Source organism: Chroicocephalus ridibundus, chromosome 1 (genome assembly GCF_963924245.1).
Source record: "Chroicocephalus ridibundus chromosome 1, bChrRid1.1, whole genome shotgun sequence".
NCBI classification, from domain to species: domain Eukaryota; kingdom Metazoa; phylum Chordata; class Aves; order Charadriiformes; family Laridae; genus Chroicocephalus; species Chroicocephalus ridibundus.
This window is the reverse complement of record NC_086284.1, coordinates 136,735,531-136,762,452: the sequence shown is the minus strand read 5'-3', so window position 1 is coordinate 136,762,452 and position 26,922 is coordinate 136,735,531. Positions and strand designations below refer to the sequence as shown.

General features: G+C 37.9%; 1 protein-coding gene across 1 annotated transcript in view; it reads right to left on the bottom strand.

Annotated features, from left to right (window-relative positions):
- The window catches only part of ATXN10 (ataxin 10), a 108,102-nt gene that overhangs the window by 29,898 nt on the left and 51,282 nt on the right, over positions 1 to 26,922 (bottom strand). Inside the window, exons 8-9 of the mRNA XM_063322628.1 lie at positions 22,965 to 23,073; positions 19,998 to 20,167 (exon numbers count right to left, since the gene is read on the bottom strand). Of these exons, the coding sequence (XP_063178698.1) occupies positions 19,998 to 20,167; positions 22,965 to 23,073 (279 nt within the window). The remainder of the gene's footprint in view (positions 1 to 19,997; positions 20,168 to 22,964; positions 23,074 to 26,922) is intronic.

The window sequence follows — 26,922 nt, the reverse complement described above, 5'->3', positions numbered from 1 at the left end:
CCCATAATTCCCCAGAGTTTCCTCTTGCAATTATCAAGTGACTTTATTAGTGATAAAATTTTCTAATGAACCGTAATGATTAAGTTATTGAGTATATTTTTATCACTCCTAACTTCACAGCCAAGAGGGTGGGGGGAAATAAAAAAAGAAGAAAGTTAGTGGGCTTGAAGATCGAAAACAGCCCATCGATATTATTAATGGCATTCACTATTCTCTGTTTCCACATTCCCTCACATGCAGAGCTTCCAAGATTTTAGTGACGGGTCAAAGAACAACCATTAATTTTCTAGTACGTGTGTAAAAGACACGCGCTCCATTACACATTAAGTATAAAGCTATTCTTGATGATAATTACATTTTTCACTAGGTTAAAGCATAGTAAAATAAAGCGTTTCATGAAAGGAGTGTAAAATGCCTTTCTAGAACTCTACAGAAATTGTAAATGGTAGACTGCGGGACCCGACTGACTACTAAAGCCGGAAGACAGTTTAATGGTGTTTGCTGCTTGTGTTTTAAATCAGACCAGTCAGGGAAGCCTTCAGAAGTCTGAAGCCAGCCATACAACTCCATCACTTAATACTGCCATAAATAATGGTTCTCACCAAGCAATGCCAATTTCACACTCCATTTTATATGAAGCGTTACATTTTCCAAGAAACATATAAATAACAGAACTATGGTCTTCTCGAAAGAAAAATCTCCAAATCTTGCAATTATAATAATTGCTTTGTCTCAGGACTAACAGAGGTGGTCTCAATTTACTAGAGAGCAATACGTACAGCCTACTGGGGACGGTTTCAAAGGAGGTTAATGCAGGTGCAAATCAAGTCTCAAGTTGGGAGAAAAGAAGCTTTAGACATACACTGTACTGCTGAGACCGATACGCCTCTTCTTCCCAATAACACCTTCCTTTATGATACCTTCAAGTCACAGAGTAGTCTTCCTCCAAAATAGAACAGGCGGCACATTATTTCAAATAGAAGGCAAAGCAAGTACACTTTCTTTAATTTTTCAAAAGTAATTAGTTGGCTTCCTGTTTATTTTGTAATCCTGTACAAAATATCAATCCTGGTCTAAGCACTTCCCTGTAAAGCCCTTTCATTTCTTCCTCCAAGTAATTTTATAACCAATTTAGTACAATTTTTATTTACACAATGGCTCAGTACACAAATAAATCCCAACACCTTTCACTGGAACATTCAAGAAAGCTAAGAGAAGGTTGAAGTGTTCAGCTTAACTTCATAATAATGACTAGGTCCTCTTTTAAACACGATCAAACACCAAGCTCCTTTCAATCCTCTTTCACAAGCTCTGTATACTCAGCTATCACTTTCTGCCCATATTACCTAGAAGAACAGCAATTAAAACCTACCACATTTACTTTATATATAGCAGCAACAGACTGACTGACAGATGCTGGGGTTCACATATTTAAGTTTCTTATGCCTCTCTTTGGTATTGTGCTTTTGTAGAAAACATCTGCTGCAAAATAAAACAAATTGTTTGTAAGCAGTTACCATAAATTAAGTGATTATAAAATGAACAGGGTAACTTTTGATTCAGGTTAGCATTGGTTACAAGTCAGATCGAATTTATTTCTTCAGGACTGAAATAATGCCAGGAACTACTTCAGCAACATTTTCACTGAGACAACTATCGTCACACGTTTCATGAATAAAAAAGCCTCATGGTTCAGAACTTTGCCTGAAGATGATACTCTCTTCAAAACAGAGTATCCCAGATGGACCAAATGATTTCTGACATGCTGAAACTGAACAGTAAAAGAAACGAGAAGACTCTCAGTGACATATTTAAAAGACTTCATAGTATTAATGCAACTGTGGCATGACAGAAACATTTTTCAGTGGAAAAAGTGTTCAAATACATTAAGAGGGGCTTTATTCAAGTTAACAATCAGTAACACGATGTGTCTGTTCTCACTTTATGGTGCCCTCTGAAAAACAATGACTTTCACTAACAAATGTTATTTTTTAAATTTTTTTTTTCCCTAAATTAAATTTGATTTGATTTCTCACCAGGTGTGTCTTATATAAACTAGTCATTTAATGAGATGTAGGGATGTACTAATGAAGGTGTTTTGAATTGCCAACCTATTACATATGCTAATATGTCACATGGAAAATATCAGTGTATGGGAAGATGATAAACAAGCATTTTCTGTCATTTAAAGAGAAAAATATTAAGCTAAGGTTTGTAAACTGGCATAGTTGCATTAAAGTGCTATTCTTTATCAGCTTAACTAAGTAAGTAGGGGAAATCCCTACGCACGCATGCTATTCAAGCATTTAATGTTCCTTGTATTTCAGAGCAAAAAAGGGTTTTACTTTGGTTTGGGTCTTTTTTACAGCTTTTAATACAAACAGAAACAAATCCTCAACAATTCCAGGATTTTGTTAGTAATGGTGTTCTGTTTTTAACTGAGAGAGAATGCTGTGATGTGGATGTGAGCCATGCCAAACTCTGCAACTTGCCCTCAAGGCTAGAAATGGTCCCTAACATATTTTACTTGTTGTACCCACTATGGACTGTCCCAGTCCTCACGTGACATTGACTGTGTTTCTTTGCTGATGATCCAGACTTGCAGAAAGTTGAGCAATTATTCTCTACGTTTACCTGATATTCTAAGAATACACATTTTCTTTTAATGATTCACCAAGTATAACCTTTGCACAGGATCAGATTCTCTTATTAAGATAAATTTAGCCACCTTGTTGAGATTAAGATCAACTTTACATTTAGAAAACACAAGAATCCTGATGTTGTGATTTATATGTCTATAAAAGCCATATATTTAGTATGCATGATATACAATAACTCAGGTATGCATGCTCTAGCACTAAATTTCATGCTGAAAGCTTGCTAATGCCTCAGGCTATTGAGCGTGATGATACATGAAGTTGTACATAAGGAGACTGCATACTAGTTTCTTAATTTACCTCTAAATTACAACTACCAGAGGATTTTTTGAGTATTTGTGTCTCTAAATGTTGTGCTGTCTGGTAATAAGAACTGCAGGGACTATGAAAATAAAATTCTCAGCTTCTAGCTGAACTCATATATTCATCATGAACAGATTCTAAGCTTTTTAATTTGTAAAGTTGTTGTTCAAATTGTTTTTAAAATTCCATAATAAATGTATCCTTTTATAATAGTATTTTCATGTAAACTGACCATATACAAAACAAGACGTGTATATATATCCTCAGGCACTACGGCAACTGTTTATAAAATTTTAAATGTTCTGTTTAGCTTTATTTATACTGTTATTTCCTTTCTTGCAACAGATCATTAATTTGATTACAGGTCTGTACCTATAAAGACAAGACTGCAGGTTTTAACTGAAAACTAAAAAGAGTTTTTGTTTCAAGACACAGTTTCACTACTTTACATTAAGTATACATACACACCATGTCATTAAAACTTCATTAAAGAAAACTTCACATGCACAGCACTCTTCCTAGCAAGTCCATTAAAGAAAAAAAAATCTCATATGAACAGAGCTGGAGGGTACATTTCAGAAGCTGAAATCTGTACCAAAATAAACGCAATCATAAAATTAGAAACATTTTTAAAAAAAATCTTTAAGATCTACAAGTCACTATTTTTTATTTTTTTTTTTAAATAACAAAGAAAACTTCTATAGGAGTTTATTAATAAACACTATTTTCTTTGAAGTTGATTTTCAAAGGCACAGGTCGACACTTTTATAGAAAAGCCTGCAGGAGCAGGTTGACAGTAATGGTGGGTCAGAAGGTGAGAAGAGAAAAAGTGTTGAATCAGAACCTCAATCAGCTGCCACCAGATTGATTTATTGTAGGGACATTAAAAATGACATTTTTACTTTTGAATTTAAGAAAGCATTTTTAAGCTTTTTTTCTCAGCAGCTACAAATTATAAAAGCACTTTCAAAAACGCATTAAATGGTGAGGTGCTCATGAAATTGTATGACGCCAGCTGGAATTAAAAGGTGACACTCCCAACCACCAAATACTCCAGCTGGATCACAAGTTCCAGAAGAACTGACAGTAGGGAATGTCCTCTTAAATTGCATCAGCTTCTCATGACTGGAGCTGTGGTGAACAGGCAGAGCTGAGACAACTAAATAGACCTGGTTGGAAAATACTAAGGTATTGAGGTCTAATTAAGTTCAAGGGAACATAATTTAGACGCAAGTTCAGGGGAACTTACAGTTCTATTATTAATTTTCACTGAACTGTTTCCATTCCTGTTGCAGGCAAAACACTGCATTTCATTTCTTTTTTTTTTTTTTTTTTTTTTTTTTAACTACAATACCGAACAATTGCCTGAAATAAAACCCTTCTGTATTTCCAAATCCAACATAATGTTAAGTTTGCTGGACTAAAGGGCGAAAGGATTTTTAGAAAAGCTGGAAACTGTCCTGTGGAAAATTCCAAGCCCTGAACAGCTCCATGAGTAGCACCCCTCCTTTTCTAAAAAGGCAGGAAAAAAATCGATTTGGAGGTAAATGTTGCAGTTTACCCTTACTAAAACTCAACAGAAATGTTGCCGACTTCAATATGAACTCACTGAGCTCCATAATCATGCTCTAGAACAGTAAATTCTAGACCAAAAATCTAAATCCTTCTTATCGTGTCATAGGTAAGATTAATGTCAAACCAAAGCAGACTGCAATGCTAACACACACAAAAAAGAAAGCAAGCAACTCAAGTATTTTAGTTTGTGAAGAACAGAAAAACTTTTATTTTCTCAAGATGAAGATAATCCTCATATTAAGCCCAGTTTCAATATTTCACTTGAAATATCAGTCAGATTGTAATAACTTAAAATATTAAAGCAATATTGCACATATCACCTCAAAAATTACTGGACTGAAATGAAGCACACTGGGTATTTTTACTTCAGAGGCAGTAAACAATCTAAGTTGGTTTTCTTTTTTTTTTTTTTTACACTTAAAAGCAGCAAAATTATATTTCTGAAGTTACACAAGCAGAATGGATCTCAAACTCAAATTAAAATACTGCAACGGCCTCAGTTATACCCATTCGTATTGCAAATAGATCCCTTTAACACTGGGTGTTCTGTTCCTCAGGAAACCATTACCAGGGGAATATAACTTCCATGGTTTGTATCATATCTAAATTGCACCGTGAAATACATTGTTCAAGGCTCATACAGTTTTGGCATTTGTAATTTTCAAAGTACTGTTGGCTTGCAAAGTAAGATTTTTTTTTCACCCTATGTAAATTCAAATAATTTATGTTCATATGAAATTTTTCACGTTTTTCAAGTATCACTGTTGTTTTTCTTTTTTCCTTTTCACATCATTAAGATTGCTCCATAGGTCATTTTTAACAAAGTTCATTGAGAGATGCCAAAAGACAACATATTGCCACCAATGAACAAAAGATCTAACAAGGTACACAGAACTAACTTTTTTTTTTTTTTAAATTTAGCAATGCAACTTTTTTCCCAGGAATGGAACAAAAGTTACGATTCCTACTCAAGAGATTAATTAGTCTCATATTTGAAAATATCTTTCACAGCATAATATGAGCAACACTATCTAAACTCTGCTTGTGGAAAGACTAGTAAATCAAAGATGTACAATGCAATTAGTTTCAACCAAAAATAAAACCCCTCTTTGTATTTTTTTTCAAAGAAGCCCACACACAGTAGTATACTGAGGAACTGATCAGTTTGTGTGTGCGTGTGTATGTATATACATATATCTACGTATGTATGTATATAGAGTCACAGCATGGTTTGCGTTGGAAGGGACCTTTTAAAGACTGTCTGGTCCAACCCCCCTGCCATGGGCAGGGGTAGCTTCCACTAGATCAGGTTGCTCAAAGCCCCATGCAACCTAACCCTGAACACTTCCAATGACAGGTTATCCACAATTTCTCTGGGTAACCTGTTCCAGTGTCTCACTACCCTCACAGTAAAGAATTTCTTCCTTATGTCCAATCTAAACCTACTCTCTTCCACTTTAAAACCATTACCCCTTGTTGTTTCACTGCAGGCCCTGGGTAAAATGTCTATCTCCATATTTCTTCTATGTTCCCTTTAAGTATTGAAAGGCCACCATAAGGACTCCCCAGAGCCTTCTCTTCTCCAGGCTGAACAGCCCCAACTCTCTCAGCCTGTCCTCATAGGAGAGGTGCTCCAGCCCTCTGACCATTTTCGTGGCCCTCCGCTGGACCCGATCCAATAGGTCCATGTCTTTCCTGTGCTGGGGGCTCCAGAGCTGCATAGAGTATTCCAGTTGGGTGTCTCATGAGAGCAGACTAGAGGGGCAGCATCACCTACCTGCTGGCCACGCTTCTTTTTCATGTATATATTTATATTCACATATATATTTATATATTATATATATACACACAGGTGTCTATACAAAAAAATAATATACACACAGACACATGCCTATATATATATATAAAATTATCCATATTGCAGATAGTAAACCAGAAAATAGCTAATTTCTACGGATTATCAATTTCCCTCTTCCCTAGAATTATGGAAAATATTCCATTTCATAAATGGAATACTGAACAATAAGACATGGAAATGCTTGGAGGAAGATCGAAGGAATCTCGCTAGCAGTCTCTAATCAACTAAAGCTTAATACATACAATCAAGCCATCACCTTGGCTTTGGCAAATCTAGCTAATTCTGCATTTCACAAACAGCAGAGGATTAATTCAACATCTTCTTGCTGCTCTGACTTTCAGCACAGAGATCACTTCAGGCAGTATTTTGATGTTGCTCCCACTGCTACAGTATCTGAATACAGGCAGTGCTCCATTTAAGGAACTTAAACAAAACTCCAATTGTTTTTCCAGTGTCTTCACTAGATCGTTGGTCAATGCCCCTTCAAAATCCTTCCAGCAAACCACTTCTGCCATAACAAACTGAACAAGTCTGATTGATTGCAATTATGATGTGTGAACTTGGAGACATGCAGTTTTAAACATTTAAATGCTCACTAATGAGGCAATTTTTATCTTTGACACTTCTTTATGGAAATATTGAGCTTTCTGATTAAAGAATACAAGTTTTTCAAAAGCACAGCTAATGTGAATTGCCAAAATAAAGATATCAATAGACCATAAAGGGAATATTAAGTCTGGTCTCCCTCAAAACACGGACAGAAGATTCTCACTATTTATGAAGTCCTCAAACAATGTGAGAGCTGAGATATTTTTCTAAAATCTCCTTAGGGATTACAAGAAGTTTTCCTCTCTTCATCTGTTCTACCACTGCATAGATAAAAGAAGGCATGAAAAGCTAGGTAGGTTTCTTCCAACCATTGGCTGTTGACAGCAAGGAGAGTAGATAATCTATACTCAAGAAAGAGGATGCAAAAGTGGTCACCGCTCACTTTTACGTTATTGCAGCCCTCTAATATTATCAGGGCTCTTCAAAAAGCCATGCCTTTCAAGCAGAAAAGATAACTGAATGGAACCCTGCAATAACAGCTGAACAGTCAGAACCTTTGCCTGCACAGACATTTATAGACCCCCTCCCTCCTTCCCACATGCAAACGAACATGTACATGTTCACCTAGTGAGGACAACACTTAATACCTAGTCTGTAACTAGTTTAGGAACAAAAGAGCGAAATGTGGATGTGGTCAATACTGAATGCTAACTAGAATGCACTTTTCTGCATTTATTAAACCCTTAGCAATGGGCAAGGAAGGACTTTGTCTTTCATATTATTCTTTTATAATTCTGCCTCCTCAGAATCATCTATTCTTGTTATTTATTCCTAATAAATATCTCAATTAATTATCAGGGTTGGCACAAACATTTCCACAGTTAGCATTAATGCACAGTTGCAGCACGCACTTCTCTTTTAAAGAGCGCTCTTCACAGGCTACCTGCATCTCAAAGTACTAGAACATCATTCCCCATTTAGCATATATTCCAATTGAGTATTTTTTTTTTAGATCTAGTTAATTGCTATTGTCCTGCTGAATATACATTAAGTGGACAGACAGCTTGAGCTGAGCCGCCTGTGGCCCACGACAGGCGAGACATTCCTCGCTCCAGAGCTATGCCCCTATGAGGTCTACAAGTAGCACCAAGAGCTCAGCACCACAGGGGCAGCTCTCTCCGCTTCCTGCAATTATACTGCCATGGAGAAATCACAGCCCCACTAAACTGTTCGAGGTTGCAAAGAAGGAACACTAAGTGTGTCACCTTCCCAGTCCTAGGTATTTCTATCTTTCCATTCCAACTGCCCATTTACCCCCATCCTAGCTTGAGCAACAAAGGACTAATTTCTCTTCTAATGCTTGGGAAAACTTCTAGAAGACTCTAGTCTCTGAATTTGTGAAAATATTTACTTTATAGCCAGCTAGGCTATGTGGGTTCAAGGTCTCAGTGTTTTCAAGTCTTGCCAGGTGCAGGGATGAGAAGGAGCAAGACCCAGGCAGTTGACCCAAGCTGGCCAACAGGATCGTTTCATACCATGAATGTTACATTCAATATAAACTAGAAAGTTTGCTGAGGAGTTCTCTCTCCTCTGTGATGGCTGCTCCAGAAAATTTCTTGCGCTGGTGCCAGACCCCTGAGCCTTTCCCTTTCTCCTGAAGCCGTAGCGCTCACAGTGTCTGACGTTTGCTGTCCACTGCTGGGAGTGCACAGCTTCCTGCTGATTTCATGGGGTGAGTATAATCCTAGTACATTTTACATTGGTATTGGGATCGATACTGGTTCTTTAGTGTTATTGTTAATTATTTAGCTTTATCCTATTAAATCTATTTATATTTCAAGCCTTGTGTTTCCTTGTTTTCCCCAATTCCCCTTCCCAGGTGAGGAGGGGTCATCGGGTGATAGAATAATTGTCTAAATGACAATAAATTGTTATGGGTTTCTCAAACCAGAATGCTCCCAAAGGGTCAGGAAGCCTATGCAGACCAAAGCGAGACGTGGGATTTTTTTCCTACTTTATAAGCATGACTGAAGAGTGTAAATTTACAGCCATTAATCACAGTCCATCACCTCTTGCTGCAGAAATGACAAAACCAAATTAGAATTAGGCTTTTGTTAGCACGTGTGCTACAGAAAGGATATACTGTAACAGTAATGTGACATCAGTATATCAATTCATTTTAGCAAGTATCAGAACAAAAGCTCTTTTCCATTCTTTAATATTTCTCAAGCGTAAAGCACAGACAACAGATTCAATTTTTAAATACTGCAATATACACATATAAAAAGGATTTGAGGTGCATAAACTTCTCAAACGCCTAAAAAGAAGAAATTTTTGCTGCTATTCTTGACTTACAAAGTAGATAAGAAATTAAATTTTTACCAGAAAAAGACAAATATAGCATATGAAGTGTTGGTGTAATTGCTCCTTTAGGAGGAAAAGAAGGCTTTTTTAGCATTGTATCTCATATTCTTCATGTTACTGCTACCACCAGCAAAACACAATAAATGTAGAAAAAGCAAGCCACTGCAGAGTCATTTAATGTCCCCATTTGCTTATGTAGGAACATAACTATTTTCAAGGTCTGGAATAGGCAGTTTTCCTTTTACAAATCTGAATGATGTTGGGGCTCTACAGAAAACTTTGAAACTTCCAAAGTTAACAGGAAAAGTCAAGCTCCAGTATCCAGACATTTTAATATCAACACTCTCTACAATATGTGAGGTACCCCTTTTGGGGGACATATTTAGAAGCTTGGTAATAAATAAGTGAAAAGAAGAAAATCCTGGAAAGGACTGCTTATGTTGGAAATGGTGCACAATTTCACTAGACTCATTTCCTCTATGACCTAACATGATTACAACACGCAGGAAAATCCAGGCTTACTACTCAACCAGGTAGACCCCCACTGCATAACAGAGCACAATTTAAAAAAAGAAAAAAAAAAAAAAAGGATGGGGATTTACACCCCCATCTCCCACCCCTTCTGGTTCAGTAGCCTTGAAAAATAAGACTATTCAAGTACTTTGGTTCCCTCTGGGCCCTGGCATCACCAAACTTCCCTCAAGCATCACCACACTGAGCAGCAAGAATAATGCAGGTCTACAATTCAGAACAAACAGCATCACCCAATGGCAGAAATTCAAAACTGCAGATGACAGTCCCTGCAGTTGCCTTTCTCTTACCGAAGACACAAAGGAAAATGGGAGAAAGGAGGGGAAAAAACCTAGGGAAACTAAATTCTTCATCTCTGTCTGAAAACTTGGTGCTCTGACATGGGCTTATGTCCTTCAACAGGAGTTTTAGCAAACAATTTTCAGGGCTGGCAACAGAAGTTATACTGGCTTGAAGGCGTGTAGTCAAAGAGAACTGAAGGCTCACAGATGCTTTTGCAACAAGACAAAGCCAGGCTGAAGCCTGGAAGACCTTACACCTCTATTGAACCTGATGACAAGGTGACACTGGAGTGGAGGGAGTTAAGTAAACTGAACCCCACTTTGAAGAAACAAACTGGACACCAGACTTCTGTAAGCACATTTGTAAGCTTCTGTCTAGCTTGATGCTTCTCCGATTCTGGTGGGAAAGTTAATATCAGGATTCAGCAACCCTGCTTGCTGATGGTAAGGGATCTTCCACCACCCCCTTCCACAAGCCTTCACACAAAGTCTCCCCTCATGTCCTCCTCACCCTGAATGCTGCACAGAGTACCACTAAAACCAAGAGTTACCACACTAAATTCATCATAAAACATAGTCTATCACATATGACATGTTTCATTATTTCCTCAATGAAATTATTTTACTAGCGCTTCCAAAATGTGAACTGAACTGATAGATTGCAAGTAGGGATGACCAAATCTCAATACCCAACAAAACAGAAATTCTTGCTTTTTTTTTTTTTCCTTCTGCCTACGTTTACAAACTTTAGGACTGTTATAAAAATACAAGCTGAGAAACTTCAATATCTCACAGTAACCAAAACTTAGTAACTACCCAGGAAACAGATGAAAAGATGGCCTCACAAGATAATTAAAACAGCAAACAGCCTATTCTAAGTGTAAAGGAAGAGAAAGTTTTATGTATCCAAAAGGGATCACGTTCAACACTCACAGGATTGTAACATCAGCCCATGGTGAAGTCTGGTGCAGCTTTAAAAAAAAAAAAAAAAGGAAATAAATTGTATGTGTGATGGCAGTTAAGAAGAGATGAGGGAGCTCAAAGTTCATGCTGAGGTTAAAACAATGAAAAACAACATAGAAAACTAATGAAACTCCTTGTTACAGTAATGGAAAATATATGTCACTTGTATCTGACACCAGTAACAGTGGAATGGATTTGGACTAAAAGTTCAGATCTGAGCTGAAGAAAAATTATTTAGAAAGGCAGACATTCTTACACCTATGGTGGTTTTGCCCCTAGCAATCAGTAACACTGGCAAAAAGCAGGAAACGCAGATAAAGCCCCTTCCTGCAATACAGGGTACTGTATGCCTTCTGAGCCTTTTTTAAAATATTTTATTAGCCACTCCAGAAGGTCATTATTTTAGTAATAGCTTTCCTAACATTGAGTACCCCAAAAAAATTCAGTTCTTCACCACCTAGTAAATGAGCAAGAAACATTTTTAGTTGATACAGTGATCTTAACTGAGAATGATATATGGAACAACAGCAACACAAATCTCTTAATACCTCAGAATGTTTTGCAAGCTACTAGAACTTTAACTTACCAAAGCATCTGAATCCAAGTGGGAGAAAGGGAAAAAACAAAAGTTGTCACAACTCCCAGACTCCTTTTTGTAGAGACTGGGCGACATCACCTCCCATGTTAATAGGCCTCAAAATATACACCCGGAAAAAGAAATTACAAGGCTGACCAAGAGCTGAGGAAAACAAAGACATTTTCTGATTTCAGTGGACTGTAAACCAGGGCATTTTCCCAGCAGATGCTGAGGCTATTCTTGAAGAGAGAAAGGACCTGCAAAGCCCAAGAGAACACTCCTCTGTTTCACAAATGGGGTAACACACAAAGAACCACGTGTGATATCCGCAGCACAGCTGTAACTCCCTCATTATATAGGTATCAGTTCATTGCTCCAAGCAGTGAGGAAGGTCTGCCGCACAATACATCTTTCAGGTAAATACTACATCAGACCATTCTGCAAACCAACAAGTCTAAAAAGCTTGCAACAGCATGAAGCACTCTTTGGTGAACACTAAGTTTAATTCTTGTCTACCGCATGTATGATAACTACTACTCATCCCATCAGAACAAGAAAGGAGTCGCAGGAACCTCTGAGAATTCTTCCATATAAAGATCAATACCTTATTTTTAGATTTCAGTCTGGCTTAAAATGAGTATTTTTACACGCTCTGCTCATCTTAAACAGGCATATTAAATATCAATGCTATAGATGCACTTTCAACACTTCGCATAAGTGCGTATTGTGAGTTTGAGAAAGGTCTGGAAATGGCTGTTTGACAACGGCGTGCTGAGCTTTCCTTTAAAAAGGGCTACAGTCCTGTGCTGCGCCACAATGGTAATAGGGTTCAACACCAAATAGGGTTCAAAAAATCGTTCGAGTCAGGCAGAGGCCAACAAGCCTGTAAGTTGGTACTGACTGTTGGGAAATGTATGCAGAACCAGCTTGTTTTAATTTTGAATCTTAGAAGACATCTAGTCATCTTACCCTTTTCTATCTTCCCTCTCCACTATAAATCAAAGCAATTAATTTAATTTCTAAAGCTATCCAACATCTTAATTTAAAACACTATGAACTTCACAAGAATAATCCTCCTCCCACAATCTTTCTTTTACTCCAAAATGCCCAAGTCCTGTTCTTGCTTTTGGCAAACGTATGTTGCATAAAATCATCATTCTACAGACATCTTCACATTGGCAGAAGCCAATGTAGTTTACATTTATGTATATTCAAGGTTTGGTCAAAGTCTCAGCCTATGATTCATGAGAACATAATAATATACAGATTGATCTTCATATCCCTTTATCTGTTAGATGGTAATTATGGTAATCCTCCACATGAAGCAGGCCAATAATATACTAGAAGGGAAGTATGGTATTGTGTGTCTGTCAGCCTTCATGTAATCATTGAGGATATCCAGGCAATCAATATATGAAGATGTCTCTATGTAGTATGCAATTTAAATATCAAATGGAAGCTGTTTAAAATAAAACCTAAAGAAAAAAATAGCTTATACACTATAAGTGCATCTAAGTTCCTTGCAAGAGAAAACGAGAAAACTTTCTGTGCGTTGTATGATCAAGGCTTCGAGTGAAATTGGTCAAACCGGACAAGTCACAAGGAACGACTGGATCAACTGTATCAATTGCCAAAAATTGGTGGGGCAGAAGGGGGAACAGGAGCAGGACAAGAGGGAATATTAACTCGTTGCCTATAAAGGGGCAGCACAACACAATAAAGTTTTGTATTATTCTGTAACAACAAATACATTACATTGTTGTAAAAATAATTCAGCACTTTACAAACAATACTGCATTAGGCATGCATCTCTGAACTCAGGGCAAAAAAACTCCACACCAACCCTTTATTGCTCATATTGTCCCACCACTTAGAGATCTCATGATTCTTTTTTGTTTAACAGTCTCTAGCACTTTCATGAAAATCTTGGCACTTTAAGGATTCATGATTGCAACACAACTGAAGACTAACATAAAATCCATATGGGACCAGGACATAAAGACAGTTATATGTTGCAACAGATCTAAAGCCACTCTTGAACCACAGACACTTTTCAACTTGACGTATCTCTATACTAGTTAGGTAGAGATCTCATTTCCACAGAAAAACCTAGGCTTTTAAAACACTTCTGTGAGAAAGTCCATTTTAAGTTTTACTGATGTTTTTTACAGTGCTATAGCTAGACACCAATTAAAGGGCTGAGTCCTGCAACACCCTGAATGTTTTGTCCTTATCTAGCAAAGCATTAAAACATACAAATAGCTACAACATCAGAGTAGCCCCATCCAAAGAGTGGAACCATGTAGAACTTTACAGTTAGGTGTGCAGGAGCTCACCAATTCAGAGCATCCAGATCCCAAAGGATCCTCCTTTTTTTTTTTCAACTCTAAACCAACAATCTCTTCCATTTTAGGCTTATGTTTAAAATCAGGAAACCATAGTAATCACAATTATGTGGGTTTCTAATAAAGAAATCAAAGTGGTTTATTTCTCTCCTGCCTCTCTCAATAGCACATACAGATAAACGTGAGATAATCTTCCCCAAATCCTGCCATGCCAGGAAGAATGTAATTATTTCAAAAAGTTAAACTAATCCTGAAGAAAAAGAACAGATAAGCTCATACAGTCTTTCTGAAAATGATAGGGAAGAAAGAGCCAGTTGTTAAATAAAACGAAGTATTTGTCTTTAGTTTTAAATTTTCTATTTTCTAATCACTACAGCAAGAAGATTAAGTCAAGGAGCTGAACGGTGACAATTTGATCTATGGATGATGGCACCTTTTTCTAACTGTATTCTAATAGGATTCATTGCACACCCTGCTCCAGTGAAAAAAAATAATGGAAAACTGAATTCCAAACAAGTCAAATCTTGTTCATACTTTTCAGGCAGAACAGTTTTCAAATTAGGGAGCTAGTCTCATATAAAACAATTTAGCTTAGACGTCTATAAAAATAAATCCAAGTTACATTAAACAGTATCCAGATGTTTTACTTGCTACATTTATTAAGATTAATTTTAACTGTAGAAGCTTCTTCCCCGTCCCCCCTTTTCTCCCAGAAGACTTCCTTTCTCAACTCTCCATTGACAAAACCCAATATAATTGCATTAAAGGAAACATTTCTACTACCTCAAACAAAAAAACAGGCACGTAAAAAAATTTCTCACATAAATTGTTCGCCTCATTACAGTGATTCCATTTAGGTAAGAAGGTGCCAGTACCAAAGACAACTCAGTATTTAAAATTTTTTGTTCCTACATAAACAACAGAAGAACTTTACCAATGAAACACGCACATGCCAACATTAATATCCTACCATTGGGTCCATGAGCATCCCCAGTACCTAAAATGTCCTTGGCATAAGGATATGGATTGTGTTCTTTACCTGAGGGGATCAGTTCTGCTTTTAGCAGGCTGATTAAGAAAGAGATATCTCAAAAACATACTTATGTGTATTCTCTATTCTGCAGGGGACAGAGATCTCTCAGCGTGTATCAAACTGTCCCAGCACACTAACTGTATTGCTAGACAAAGTAAGCAGGTAGCAATAAACTACCTATCCGATCAGTAACAAGAAACAGTTAAAGACAGCAAAGCCAATGCAACCGGATTACAGCACAAAACCCAAGCTAAGTGCTTTGTTCTCACTAAGTGAGCCTTAACTTTGCATTCAGAAACGTCACAATTTTTCCCTTCAGGATGGCTCTCAAAAGGCAGTGATCGGTACAGCATGATCTCAGCACACCCATGTTCTGCCAGCTGGCTGCACCCCCATTGCAAGGAACACAGCTCATGTCTCGCATCTAGCTTGTTCCAGACAACGTTGCATCCTTCAGGAATAGTTTTCACAGGACAGAACCCCCAAGCAATTCAGATCTTCCCCGTTAGATCTCAGAGGTAACAGTGAACTAAAGTGAATAGTGAATAAAGACTGCAATTAAACTTTGTCAAGCTTTCTTCTTCCTTTCAATTCTCTATTTCCAGCAAGGTTACATGATTAAATCTATGTAATTCCTCTCTTTACAAGAGAGGAAGGGAAACAATGCAGAATAAGATCTACAGCATTCCGTTGCTTATTCAAGTACTGATGACACACACTTGCAATTAAATCAAGTATTTTAAACAAGTCATACTGCATAAACACCTCAAAAACGTAAACAACAGTTTTAGGGAAAGGTAGTAAAGTTGCGCAGAGCAGCGCTGTCACGCTAAGGCAGAGATTAGTCATCTCACCTTCCAGTACATGTTCTTGTAAATGAACAAAGAACTAGGGGTGCAGATTATTGCTATGACTATTTTGTATTTGTTTCATTTCCACAATAAAGGATTATATCTTCTATACTTCATTCATTAGGTTTCTTTCATGAATTTTATTCTTTATTAAAACAGTTTACTATACTAAAGCAGCAGAGAGAGTTGCATTGAATCCATAACTTCATAGTTTTAAAAGTGATAGTGGAAAATAAGTGCCTAAAGCCTCCCCCCAAGAAAACAGTATAAATTCTGTCTAGATGATAAAACTGCGGTGTTTGGAAGGCAAGTCAAACAAGGTGAGGCGAGTATGAAAGAATTTTCACATTTTCCTTCTGATAACTTCATTCAACAACTACCACCCAAAACCTCCAGTCCTTGCTCAGCCTGACAACCCACCTCCTTCCTTCAAATGTATTTAATAAAAACATACAATGCACCTTTGTGAAGGAGACATAACAAAGTACAAGCCACAGGACTGTCTCACACGTATGACAGTAACTCTTGACAGGTCTTCCTCAGAGATAGAAAACAGGAGAACTGCACATCCATTGCAGACTCTTGCCAGATTCAACACAGAACTAGCTCAACACTTGGTGTCGTAAGTACAGCACTTTTATCCGTTCATTTCTCCTTTTCATGCAAAAGTGTGTGCAACTCAGGACATGCATGTACCCAACACTTATCAGTCCAAAATTAACATTTTATCAGACACTTTTCTTACCAATATCAACCCATCCAGCCTTGCAAAACACGTAAGTGGGCAGAAAGCCTGGCAAGACCCATTTTAATAACTGCATCTCAGTTTACAGCTCGAATGTCTGCCCACTCCCTTACATCTTAAGAACTTGTCACAATAGTGTAAATAAAACTACGAGAAAGAAACGATGTAAAGAATGCATTCCTAATGCTAACAGAGTACAAGCCAATGAACGCTTTTCAAAAACAAAGAATGGTTTTAAACAGAAAGTGAAGAAGCAATAAAGTACTAGTAAGACATTTCTCTGTTCCAAAGCATTACAAGATTTTTCACCACTGCCAAAAAAACAGTGCACATAATCCCCTGCAATTATTGTTCTTATAGCAGGTGGAGACCATGAACAGAGATGGAGAAGCAGCCTTTACCGAGCAATTATCCTCCCACCCCAGGTATTTGCTGTTGCTTTAACTCTGTCACCAGCGCCCCATGCAGTAAGACTGCACCATCGTACTTCAGGAGACATGCACTGCGTGAGGCGTAGCCTGGCTTGAGACCCACCTCCCAGAGAACAAGCAGGTTATCACTCAACTCTTGAAGAAGCTCCTGAAGATAGTGATGCAACTCTGTCCGCTTTGGAGGGCTTAGCCCAAGTCACTGTTGGAGCCTCAAGTCTTTTGAGACTACTTACATTTTCAGAACAAGTCAGGCAGATCAACAACAACCACTAAGGTTATATTATAAGAAAACAGAGGCTCCATTTTCTAATGCATTATCACTATTACCAGGAAAAGAGCTCTACTGGGATCAGAAATTACAGGAAAAAAAATTAGAGAAAACAACCGTGAAAGCCTCAGTTTATCAAAGAGTCAGAATACTAACAGTGCTGTTCAAGAACCTTTGGTAAGTGATGTGCAACCCTCTAATGCCAGGCAACCAACTAAATGGACTGAAGAGAAGGCCACTTCCCCAGCTTGTGCCTACAATTCACGTGGTAAATCACCCAAAAGCAATGGGTAAATAGTAAAGCCCAAGGTCTCTCAGATGCATTGGTCAGTTGGCTCATTATGTTAAAAAAAAAAAAATCTTTTTTTTGTTTTTAAAAATTACTTTTGATTGAATATAGAAAGCAAACTCTGTGTAAAGCCATTAATGGATATAAAGTAAGTCCTATATTGTGAAATACTACTCTGAAGAGACATGTGGGAACCCAGGAACTAACCCCATCAGCACTCAGTTCTAGGTCTGACACATGCACCACTTTGAACAATTCACTCCCATCTCAAAACTTCAGTTTTCTTATCTGTGCAATGATATGGGCGGCTTGCCCTGCCCTCACAAGCATGCGTTTATGCACGGAAACTGCCTTAAAACGACAAGTGCATTTATTAGAACCAATTTGAATGTATGAAATAAACTGAAGGTACAGACAAGATATCATACTATTGGCATTTCTAAAGTTTCAACGGCACTTAAATAATGTTCCATGATATCGCACACAAGAATCTAAGTAATTTTCAAGACAGCATAAAGCAATAATATTTGCAGGCAGTTTAAGGCAAGTTAATACCCAGCTTCCATTGAAAACACTAAGCCTGCATGCCTAATTGCTCCAGGGGCCTTTGAAAACCCCAGTGCAAATGAACAATAAGCAGTAAATCAACCCTTTCAAACTGAAAGCAACCCCCTCCCCTCCGCCATCATAAGGTATTCCACAAAAATGTATTTCACTTACATAAACACATATTACATCATAATGGGTCAGAGCCAGACTGTGCAAGAGTGATTAATAGGATTAGTAATATTTTTCAGAAATATTAAAATCTTTTATTATATACTGTAATATGAATGGGGAAAGGGAGGATCACTACCATATTTCCCATCTATATGCCCATATTATTAGCATTTGTCAGACAAAGCGGGTAGCATTCTTCAGATTTTCCATTCCTCTGCCCTGCATTAAAAACAACAAGGAAATGCAAGCACTCCCCTCAGACACTATGAAAATGCCCTGCTGCCATTATAAAAGTCTAACTTGGTAGATACTGTAGCAGTTGAAACCAGCAGTTGATGGCATCGGTACCAAAGACTGTATTATCTTTATAAAATGAAGTAAACAACAACAACAAAAATATTTAGAAAACAGATGCTTCTAACAGAGATTGATTTTGCAGTACTCAGTGTCTCAATAGCTCCTTGGCAATGCAGAATTAGTCTCCAAGTACATCATCATATGTAACTTCCTGCAGAGCATCCAGTACTAATTACTGTATTTTTGGTACTTGCTGCATAGGCCTCATTTGACAACATGAGAGAAGTAAAAACACTCCATTATCTCCTTTACTCCCTCTTCAATACAACCTTTCTTCTATGTTTTTCAGTTTCCAGACTATAAATTGCTTCCTTGAGAGCAGGTGAAAACTTTGATTCAAATTAATTCAGTAAAGAAAGGAAAACAATCCCAAATTTCCCCGTTCAATAACAAATATCAGTAACAATGGCTACTCAAGACCGTTTCCTTCCAGGACAAGGCTGCCATAAGGCAAGACACTTCTAAGAGAAAAGGAAGGTACAGGAATCAACAGAGGGTTTCTCTGCAACAAGAAACTCACAGGGAAGAACTAGAGAAACAGAAACCTTTCATAAGCTGAGGCTACTGTAACACACTACACACGGTTGCCAAGGCCAAATGAGAAAAGTAACCTACTTGATTTTTGGAAGTGCTCAGATGAACCTTAAGACAACATTATTTCATGACTGCTTTTCTTGCTGATATTAGGTTAGTCTAACAAGTCCTGGAGGAAAGCCACGTCTTTTATCACTCTAAGAAAAAAAGGTTTCGGATTTAAAAACATGCTGCTGTTTCCTCTTTTTCCTCAAGTGGAAACAAACCTAATTTTTCATACAGAAATTCTAAAGATAAAGGGTTCAAAGTGATTTGATGGAAGCAGACCTACATTTTTAAAGTAGCATGGCAAAATTTAAGGAGGGGGAGGGAGAAAGCATTAGAAACTAATTCAAGGATTTAAAATTAAGTTCATGCAACAATTCCCATTCATTTCCCTTCAAAGTGAAGTTGAGGTTTCGTCTCAGACTTTTGCTTTTCAAAGAAAATGCAAATGTGAAAATAATAAAGGAATTAGGCACTGGCTTGCATTCTTTAGGACTGAAGTAAAATGCAGACAGGAACACACCACGTTGTTATTAAAAAGTTAGCATACCTGTTACAGTAGCTCAAAGACACTAAAAAAAAAAAAAAAAGTACCTCCTTTACATGACCAATTCTAATCTCTATTTGTACATCAACAATATATTTTCACCAGTAAAGCCCTGGTCAGGCATATACATCTGGTCGCATGTCAGAGTTCTGCCAGAAAAATGCATGAACTTACCTTGTCTTGGTTTTCCTTATTTTTGTAACACAAATTTCCAATCAAACGAATGAGATGAGATTTAAAACCCACAGCTGGATGTGAAATTTCTTCCTGCCCTGTCATAGCGTGTGTAGCAGTGAAAATATTTACAGCCTGCTTCCCAGCAAGATGAGTTAATCTCAGGGTATCTACAACAAACAAAAATATTTTGATTAATTAGCACATGAAAATTAGTATCACTTTGCACAGAGCTTGAACCTAACAATTAGTAGTAATAGTTAATCAACAATTTCAGATATTCACCAATCTGTCAAAAGAACTTTGAAAGTTTTCTTCATTTCTTAATTTGTGCTAGTATAACCATAAAAGGCCATCTCCAGGTCAGAAGGTATTTTTGCATCCTTTATACACACTTACATAGTTCAGACACGAAGTCTGAAGGTTGGTGCTATCAGTCTCTACGTGAAGAGTCAGAATCTGTAGGCTGTTGATGATTCTGATACTGTAAATATATTTCTAAAATCAAGTTTTTTTAGAAAACTTCCTTTACTTCAAATTTGTCACAGCAACACATACTAATTAAAGAACTGCTTTTTTTTCCTCCGCTATTCTCCAGTCTGTTCCTAGCTCTGTAGTACGAGAAAAGATTTCGAGTACAACTAGCCCCTTGACACACCTTTACAAATCCTTCAGTGCCATAATCTCGTCAACCGAGAAATACTAATGTTCCCGTATAGTAAATGCTAATTTACAGCAACTAGGATTTTTTTCTACAATGCTCTAGAAAGAAGTCAGGGAGAAGGGAAACTGAAATCTGTGAAAACAACATTCCACAAAGAGACCACACCCAGAAGCAAAGTTGAAATCATGTGAACCCCTGAGAGTCTATACTAGCCGAGTCACTAAAGGCTGTGCCTATATTTAAAAATTAAGCAAGTCTTTCTCCTCTAAGCAATCTGCAATACTGATAATTGGCTTGGCATGCAATTGTCCCCAAGATGCTTCATGCAACTTACACTGGAACAGTAAAGACATAGCAAAACCAGGTTATAGCACAGGGCAGTAATTAAACCCTATGCTACCTCTGCTCCAGATGTGACAACATCTATAGCGCAATGGGCACTAGATTTCCTGATTTAAATTAGAGAAAACTTCACAGGTCCTTATATCACAGTTTCACTCCCAGGTGGCTTATGCAGGAGAAGAAAAAAAAAAACAAAACAAAACACAAACCTCTGTGCTGATAAAGAGGTAACTATATTTTTGGTAGTATTTTTAAAATACAAAACTATAGTATGGCCTAAAGGCCTTCCGTATTAGAGCTACCACTTATATTTGTTCATATTTTGAACTAAGAAAAACCAATCAATCTCCTGATTGCCCCTAAAAATTGTCATCACAAAAGAGCTTTTAAACACAATCTCATTAATAGAAATTTGTTTGCTTTTGTAAACTCATAAAAATGGGCAGTCTCACATCCTACTTGTGGCATTAATTTTGTGTGCTTCCTTGCCTTATAGGCTTAGTATTCTCCCACACCACAGACACGTAAGAGGGAATTCCATGGTCTTCCCAAACCTTCTGCCTGCCCTTAAGAGGGACTCCTGAAGAAAAGGATTAAAAACAAAAAATAAAACAAAACAAAAAGACCCACAAAAAAAAGTAAATAAAACTCTTCAAAATTTTATTACAGTGCAGACAAAAATGCAATAAGCAATGCACCTACCTGGAAAGAGAAGTCCAGGAAAAGGTGAAAGAAAAGCAGCCGTTTTCCATGCATTATGCTAACACAGAGAGAACAGTGCTCCTCTCAAACACTGCACATCACAGCGCAGTGAAACACAACACAGCAACCGCTCCTGGGATGTCACCCATGTTCTCAGCTAAAGGGCACCCCTGTCTGCCATTCTCTCATTATCCCAAAGAGCAGCTCTTCCAAAATGCCTTTTCATTAGCCTGGAGACGGCTGCAGAGGAAAGTCAGTCTGCGCACAGCTAGAGCAAGGACGACTGGCCTACCAGCTTCTAAAGTGATCTGCAACTCCTCAAAATTCTCATTTAAGTTGAAAGACTTATACAAGCATTCAGATGATACAATGCATACCTTTGAGTTCCCTCAAAACACACGCACAAAATAGATCTTGTTGGTAGTCATTTTACTATAAGCAATAAAACTATGAACCTGTCATCAAAAATTCAAAAATAAAGGGTTTGTTGGGGTTTTGTTTGTTTGTTGTTGTTTTTTTTCTTACAGCAAGGACTCTCTGCACATCTCATAGTTAACAGCTACTTCAGCCTTTTTCTTTTTAACAGAATATTACATATTTATCTTTAAAATCCATGAACTTTTACGATTTTCTCAGAATACGGTGGCATACATCAGTTGTCTCAGAAAGTGATAAGATCTAGGAAGGCACAGGTCAGTATATGTGTATTTCCTCCGCAGGTATATAGGGTCTCTCTGGACCGCCCTGGCTTAATTTTTTTGTGTGTAAAGCCCTTCGCTTCTTGTTTCTTAGCAGAAGAAAGCTTCTTTTAAACTGACCTATAAAGTCACTGAATTTGGTTAAGAACATTCAAACTGTACTTAGTTTCAAGTTTTCAGGAATTTGGGAAACAGAAGAAACAGGCATGGAAAAGTCCTTTTTCTACTTTTTAAGGCAATTATTCCATGTACATTCAGCCAGTGGAAGAACATAAGAAGCAGCTGTCCTTTGCACAACTCTTACTGTATAAATAGCGCATTGCTGACAGTTGAATCAAGGCTCTGTTGGGTAATAGGAACCAACAGAGCAACTAGAGAAGCAGAAAAATTCCAGGAACAAATCAAATATTTGAAAATGTAGATTAACTCGATCTCCTATTTACTTATTTTATTAAAAGGTCAGAATCATAATTACCACCAGTTGTGAAAAACATGTTTTCATTCACAGAGTAATGTGATTTGGAGCAAGCCAACAGTTAAACCTTGTGGGTTTTCACTCACCTATGGCTGTTTCAAGCAAACCAGGCAAAGCCTGTAAATGCTCTAGCTGTCCATTGTTTGATGTCATTTCACAAAGAACGTCAAGAAGACGAATTGTAACCAGTGCTTCCTGTAAATGAAGATTACATTTCTGAAAATGGCTTATGAAGGACAGCGTAAGAACAAAAAAACGACGATCTAAACAGAAGACAGGAACTCAGCACCTCAGGCTCTTTGCGGGTCTTCTAAACTGCCAAGAATAAATTTATATAAAATGAGGACATCTTTCTACAATAACAATAATGTATTACACTGTAATAATTGCTTTTCTACAGTCAGTGTTATATGTGCCCTGAAAAATCATGGGGAAAAACCAAAACAGAACCATAAGGGATAAAATTTTAACAAAAACACAGTAGCTTCCAAAAGCAGAAATGCAGAAAATTACTAGCTGAGAAAATTATTTCTGTATAAATGTTTTCTTTGAGTTTATTCAGTAGGAGCGTCCCACTTTAAAGACACAAACACCGCCTGCAAGACACCAATTTGTTATCCGCAGGAATTCTGTAAAGTTCTGTGGTCAAATGAACTTTGGCTGCGAGAATTTACATTATTCTTGGGTAAATAGGATTGGGATCATAGATGCAGCATTTTGGTTAGGTATGAGACACACAATTTTATTTGCATATTATTTATTCAGCCAGAGAACTATTTTTTTCTCCCAGGCTATGTTGATGAGTGCTTATAATGACAATCCAGCATTTAGAGAAGTTACCTTAAGAGTGTATGGCATAATTTGGAACACCACATATTGCTCAAGAACCAGACTGTCACTGCAAGATGAATCCGCACAAGGTGTGGTACGCAAACTGCAAGGAGCCTTGCAAAGGCTCAGACATAGGTCACAGCAACTATTCCTGCCTTCTCTGGTGCAGGACAAAGAGACATTTGCTTACCAATAGTATAATATTTTTGAATCCATATAATCAATATAACTTAATTCAAATAACCAGCTACAGCGTTCAGTAATTAAGTACTATGATTATATCCATTCTTTGCTCCTTCCTATGCTCCTTGAAGACAACAAATCAGTATAGGTCCTAAAGCTCTATTATTTTTTTTCCCCCTCACACAGGTGTAGGAAGGTACAGGTCTTGCCCTAAGTTATTCAATAAATTGCTTTCAACAGCACAAAAGTAGCCTCTGAATACATTGGTAACTGTCCTGTTAAAAAGTGAGAATACCTGAACTGTATTTCGTAGAATCATATAATGGTTACAGTTGGAAGAGGCTTTGAAGATCATCTAGTTCCAACCCCCCTGCCATGGGCAGGGATACCTCCCACTAGACCAGGTTGCTCAAGCTCTATCCAACCTGACCGTGAACACTTCCAGGGATGGCACATCAACATCTCTGTGAAACCTGTTCCAGTGTCTCACCACCCTCACAGTAAAGAATTTCTTCTTCATATCTAATCTAAATCTACCTCTTTCAGTTTAAAACCGTTACCCCTTGTCCTATCACTACACTCCCTGATAAAGAGTCCCTCCCCATCCTTCCTGTAGGCCTCCTTTAGGTACTGGAAGGCCACTACAAGGTCTCCCCAGAGCCTTCCCTTCTCCAGGCTGAACAACCCCAACTCTCTCAGGCTGTCTTCATAGCAGAGGTGCTCCAGCCCTCTGATCATCTTTGTAGCCCCCCTCTGGACTCGCCCCAACAGGTCCATGTCTTTCCTGTGCAAGGACTCCCGAGCTGGATACAGTACTCCAGGTGGGGTCTTATGAGAGCAGTGTAGAGGGGCAGAATCACCACTCTCAACCTGCTGGCCGTGCTTCTTTTGATGCATCTGGCTTTCTGGCCTGCGAATGCACATTCTGGCTCATGTTGAGCTTCTCATCCACCAATACCCCCAAGTCCTTCTCTTCAGGGCTGCTCTCAATCCATTCTCCGCCCAGCCTGTATGTGTGCTTGGGATTGCCTCAACCCAGGTGCAGGACCTTGCACTTGGCTTTATTGAACTTCATGATGTTTGCTCAGGCCCACCTCTTTAGCCTGTCAAGGTCCCTCTGGATGGCGTCCCTTCCCTCTAGTGTGTCAACGGCACCACACAGCTTGGTGCTGCTGGCAAACTTGCTGAGGGTGCACCCAATCCCACTGTCCACCTCGCCAACAAAAACGTTAAACAGCACTGGTCCCAGTACTGATGCCTGAGGAACATGACTCGTCACTGGTTGCCACTTGGACATCAAGCCGTTGACTGCAACTTTTTGAGTGCGGCCATCTAGCAAATTCCTTATCTACCAAGTGGTCCATCTGTGAAATCCATATCTCTCAAATTGGAGAGCGTCAAATGCTTTGCACAAGTCCAGGTAGAGACAGAAGCAGTAAGATTTCAGAGACAGTGAGCAGGTATTTACAATTTTTAAACCATTTCGCATTGTTACAAGACAGTACCTTAACCAAAAGCCTCCTTAGCTCATACACTTAACATTTACCTTTGCACAAGAAAAGTTTACACGCTTTACAACTGTAAAGCAAACAAGTATCAATAGGCAACTATAAATCACACCAGTAAGGTACAACAGCCCTTGCTGCCTATATGTACCTCATTACCCACATACATAATGCAAGCTCTGTAGCAGCAGATACTATGAGGTGTGGCTTTTCCTTTCTCAGCAGCTTTATTCTTTTCCACCCCCTGCCTTTTTTTTTTTAAATGTATTTCTTCACTGTCCTTTATGTATTTCTTCACAGGGTTTTATACTACCATCTCTCCCTTTCACATATCCCACCATCTGTCTCAGTTCAGCAACTGTTCCATCTAGATTTGATAAGAACAGATTATATAAAAAGCACAAAAGAACCCCCAAATTCATATCTACATGTGAAACTTGATATTTTCAAACGACATCTCTGGTTGGGTTCTCCCCACCCCAGCTTTCCAATTATTTTTTTTTCATCCTTCACCTGTACAAAAGAAAGGCAACAAAGCAGAATACTTCCTTTTTAAGTTCAGCAACAAGATGCTGTTCAAACTCAAAAATACTTTGAAATCTGACAGCCATCTTGATGTGGACACAATCTGAAAAGTAAATAAAGAAATAATTGAAGACTTTTTAAATAAACATATTTCAAGAGAGACTCAGAAAAGATGTTCCTTATAAATAGACGAAATAAGAACTTGTAATCCAGGGAAGGGTTTTATTTTGTGAGTATGGTTGAAAGTTAGTGAAAGCAAACTGATGCTGAAGTCAGGCTTATAATGGAAAAGCTATTTTAAACATTGGTTTAAGCACTGCAGAAGCATATGATTAGCTTTTCATTGGTTTGAGATGGAAGCTACAAGACCTGAGGTTCCTTAGGGAAAACAGGCAATGTCTACATATAATAAATTAAACACAGGATGGGATACCCAGACAACATTTTGGGAGTCAGGCCAGTTTAAGGACTGTTCCCAAAACACAGTTTTCAAATGTGGCCTCACAGTTTTGGAGGCTAAGACAGCTTACTAGTACAGACATAGCCTGACCAAGGCACTTGGCTTCAGGGCCACAGAAAAGTCCAGCAGAGCTTAGCTGAATATCACAGATGTTGCCCAAAGCATTTTTAATGATAGACTCTACATGCACAATTGCATTTTTTTCAGTTAAGGACAACTCTTACACAAAAACAAAAATATTTATATAATCAAGAAGAAATTGGTGCAGTCTTTGATCATTTCTAGTACGAAAAGAAACAGTTCTATGAATTTAAGCTGGAATTTCTCTTTTCCCATGGCAAGCGTGTGTTATGAATAAATGTATACACACTCTTTCAAAAAACTATTCTTGTCATTGCTCTCCACTTATTCAGCTATTATGACTTCTATTTTGTGCTCATTAAATGATCCACCAAGTTTCCCACCAAGTAAGTGATACTTAACTTATCAGACATCACGTTTGTGTAAGAGAAGGATAAGAGTCAGTGTCAAGCACGGCAA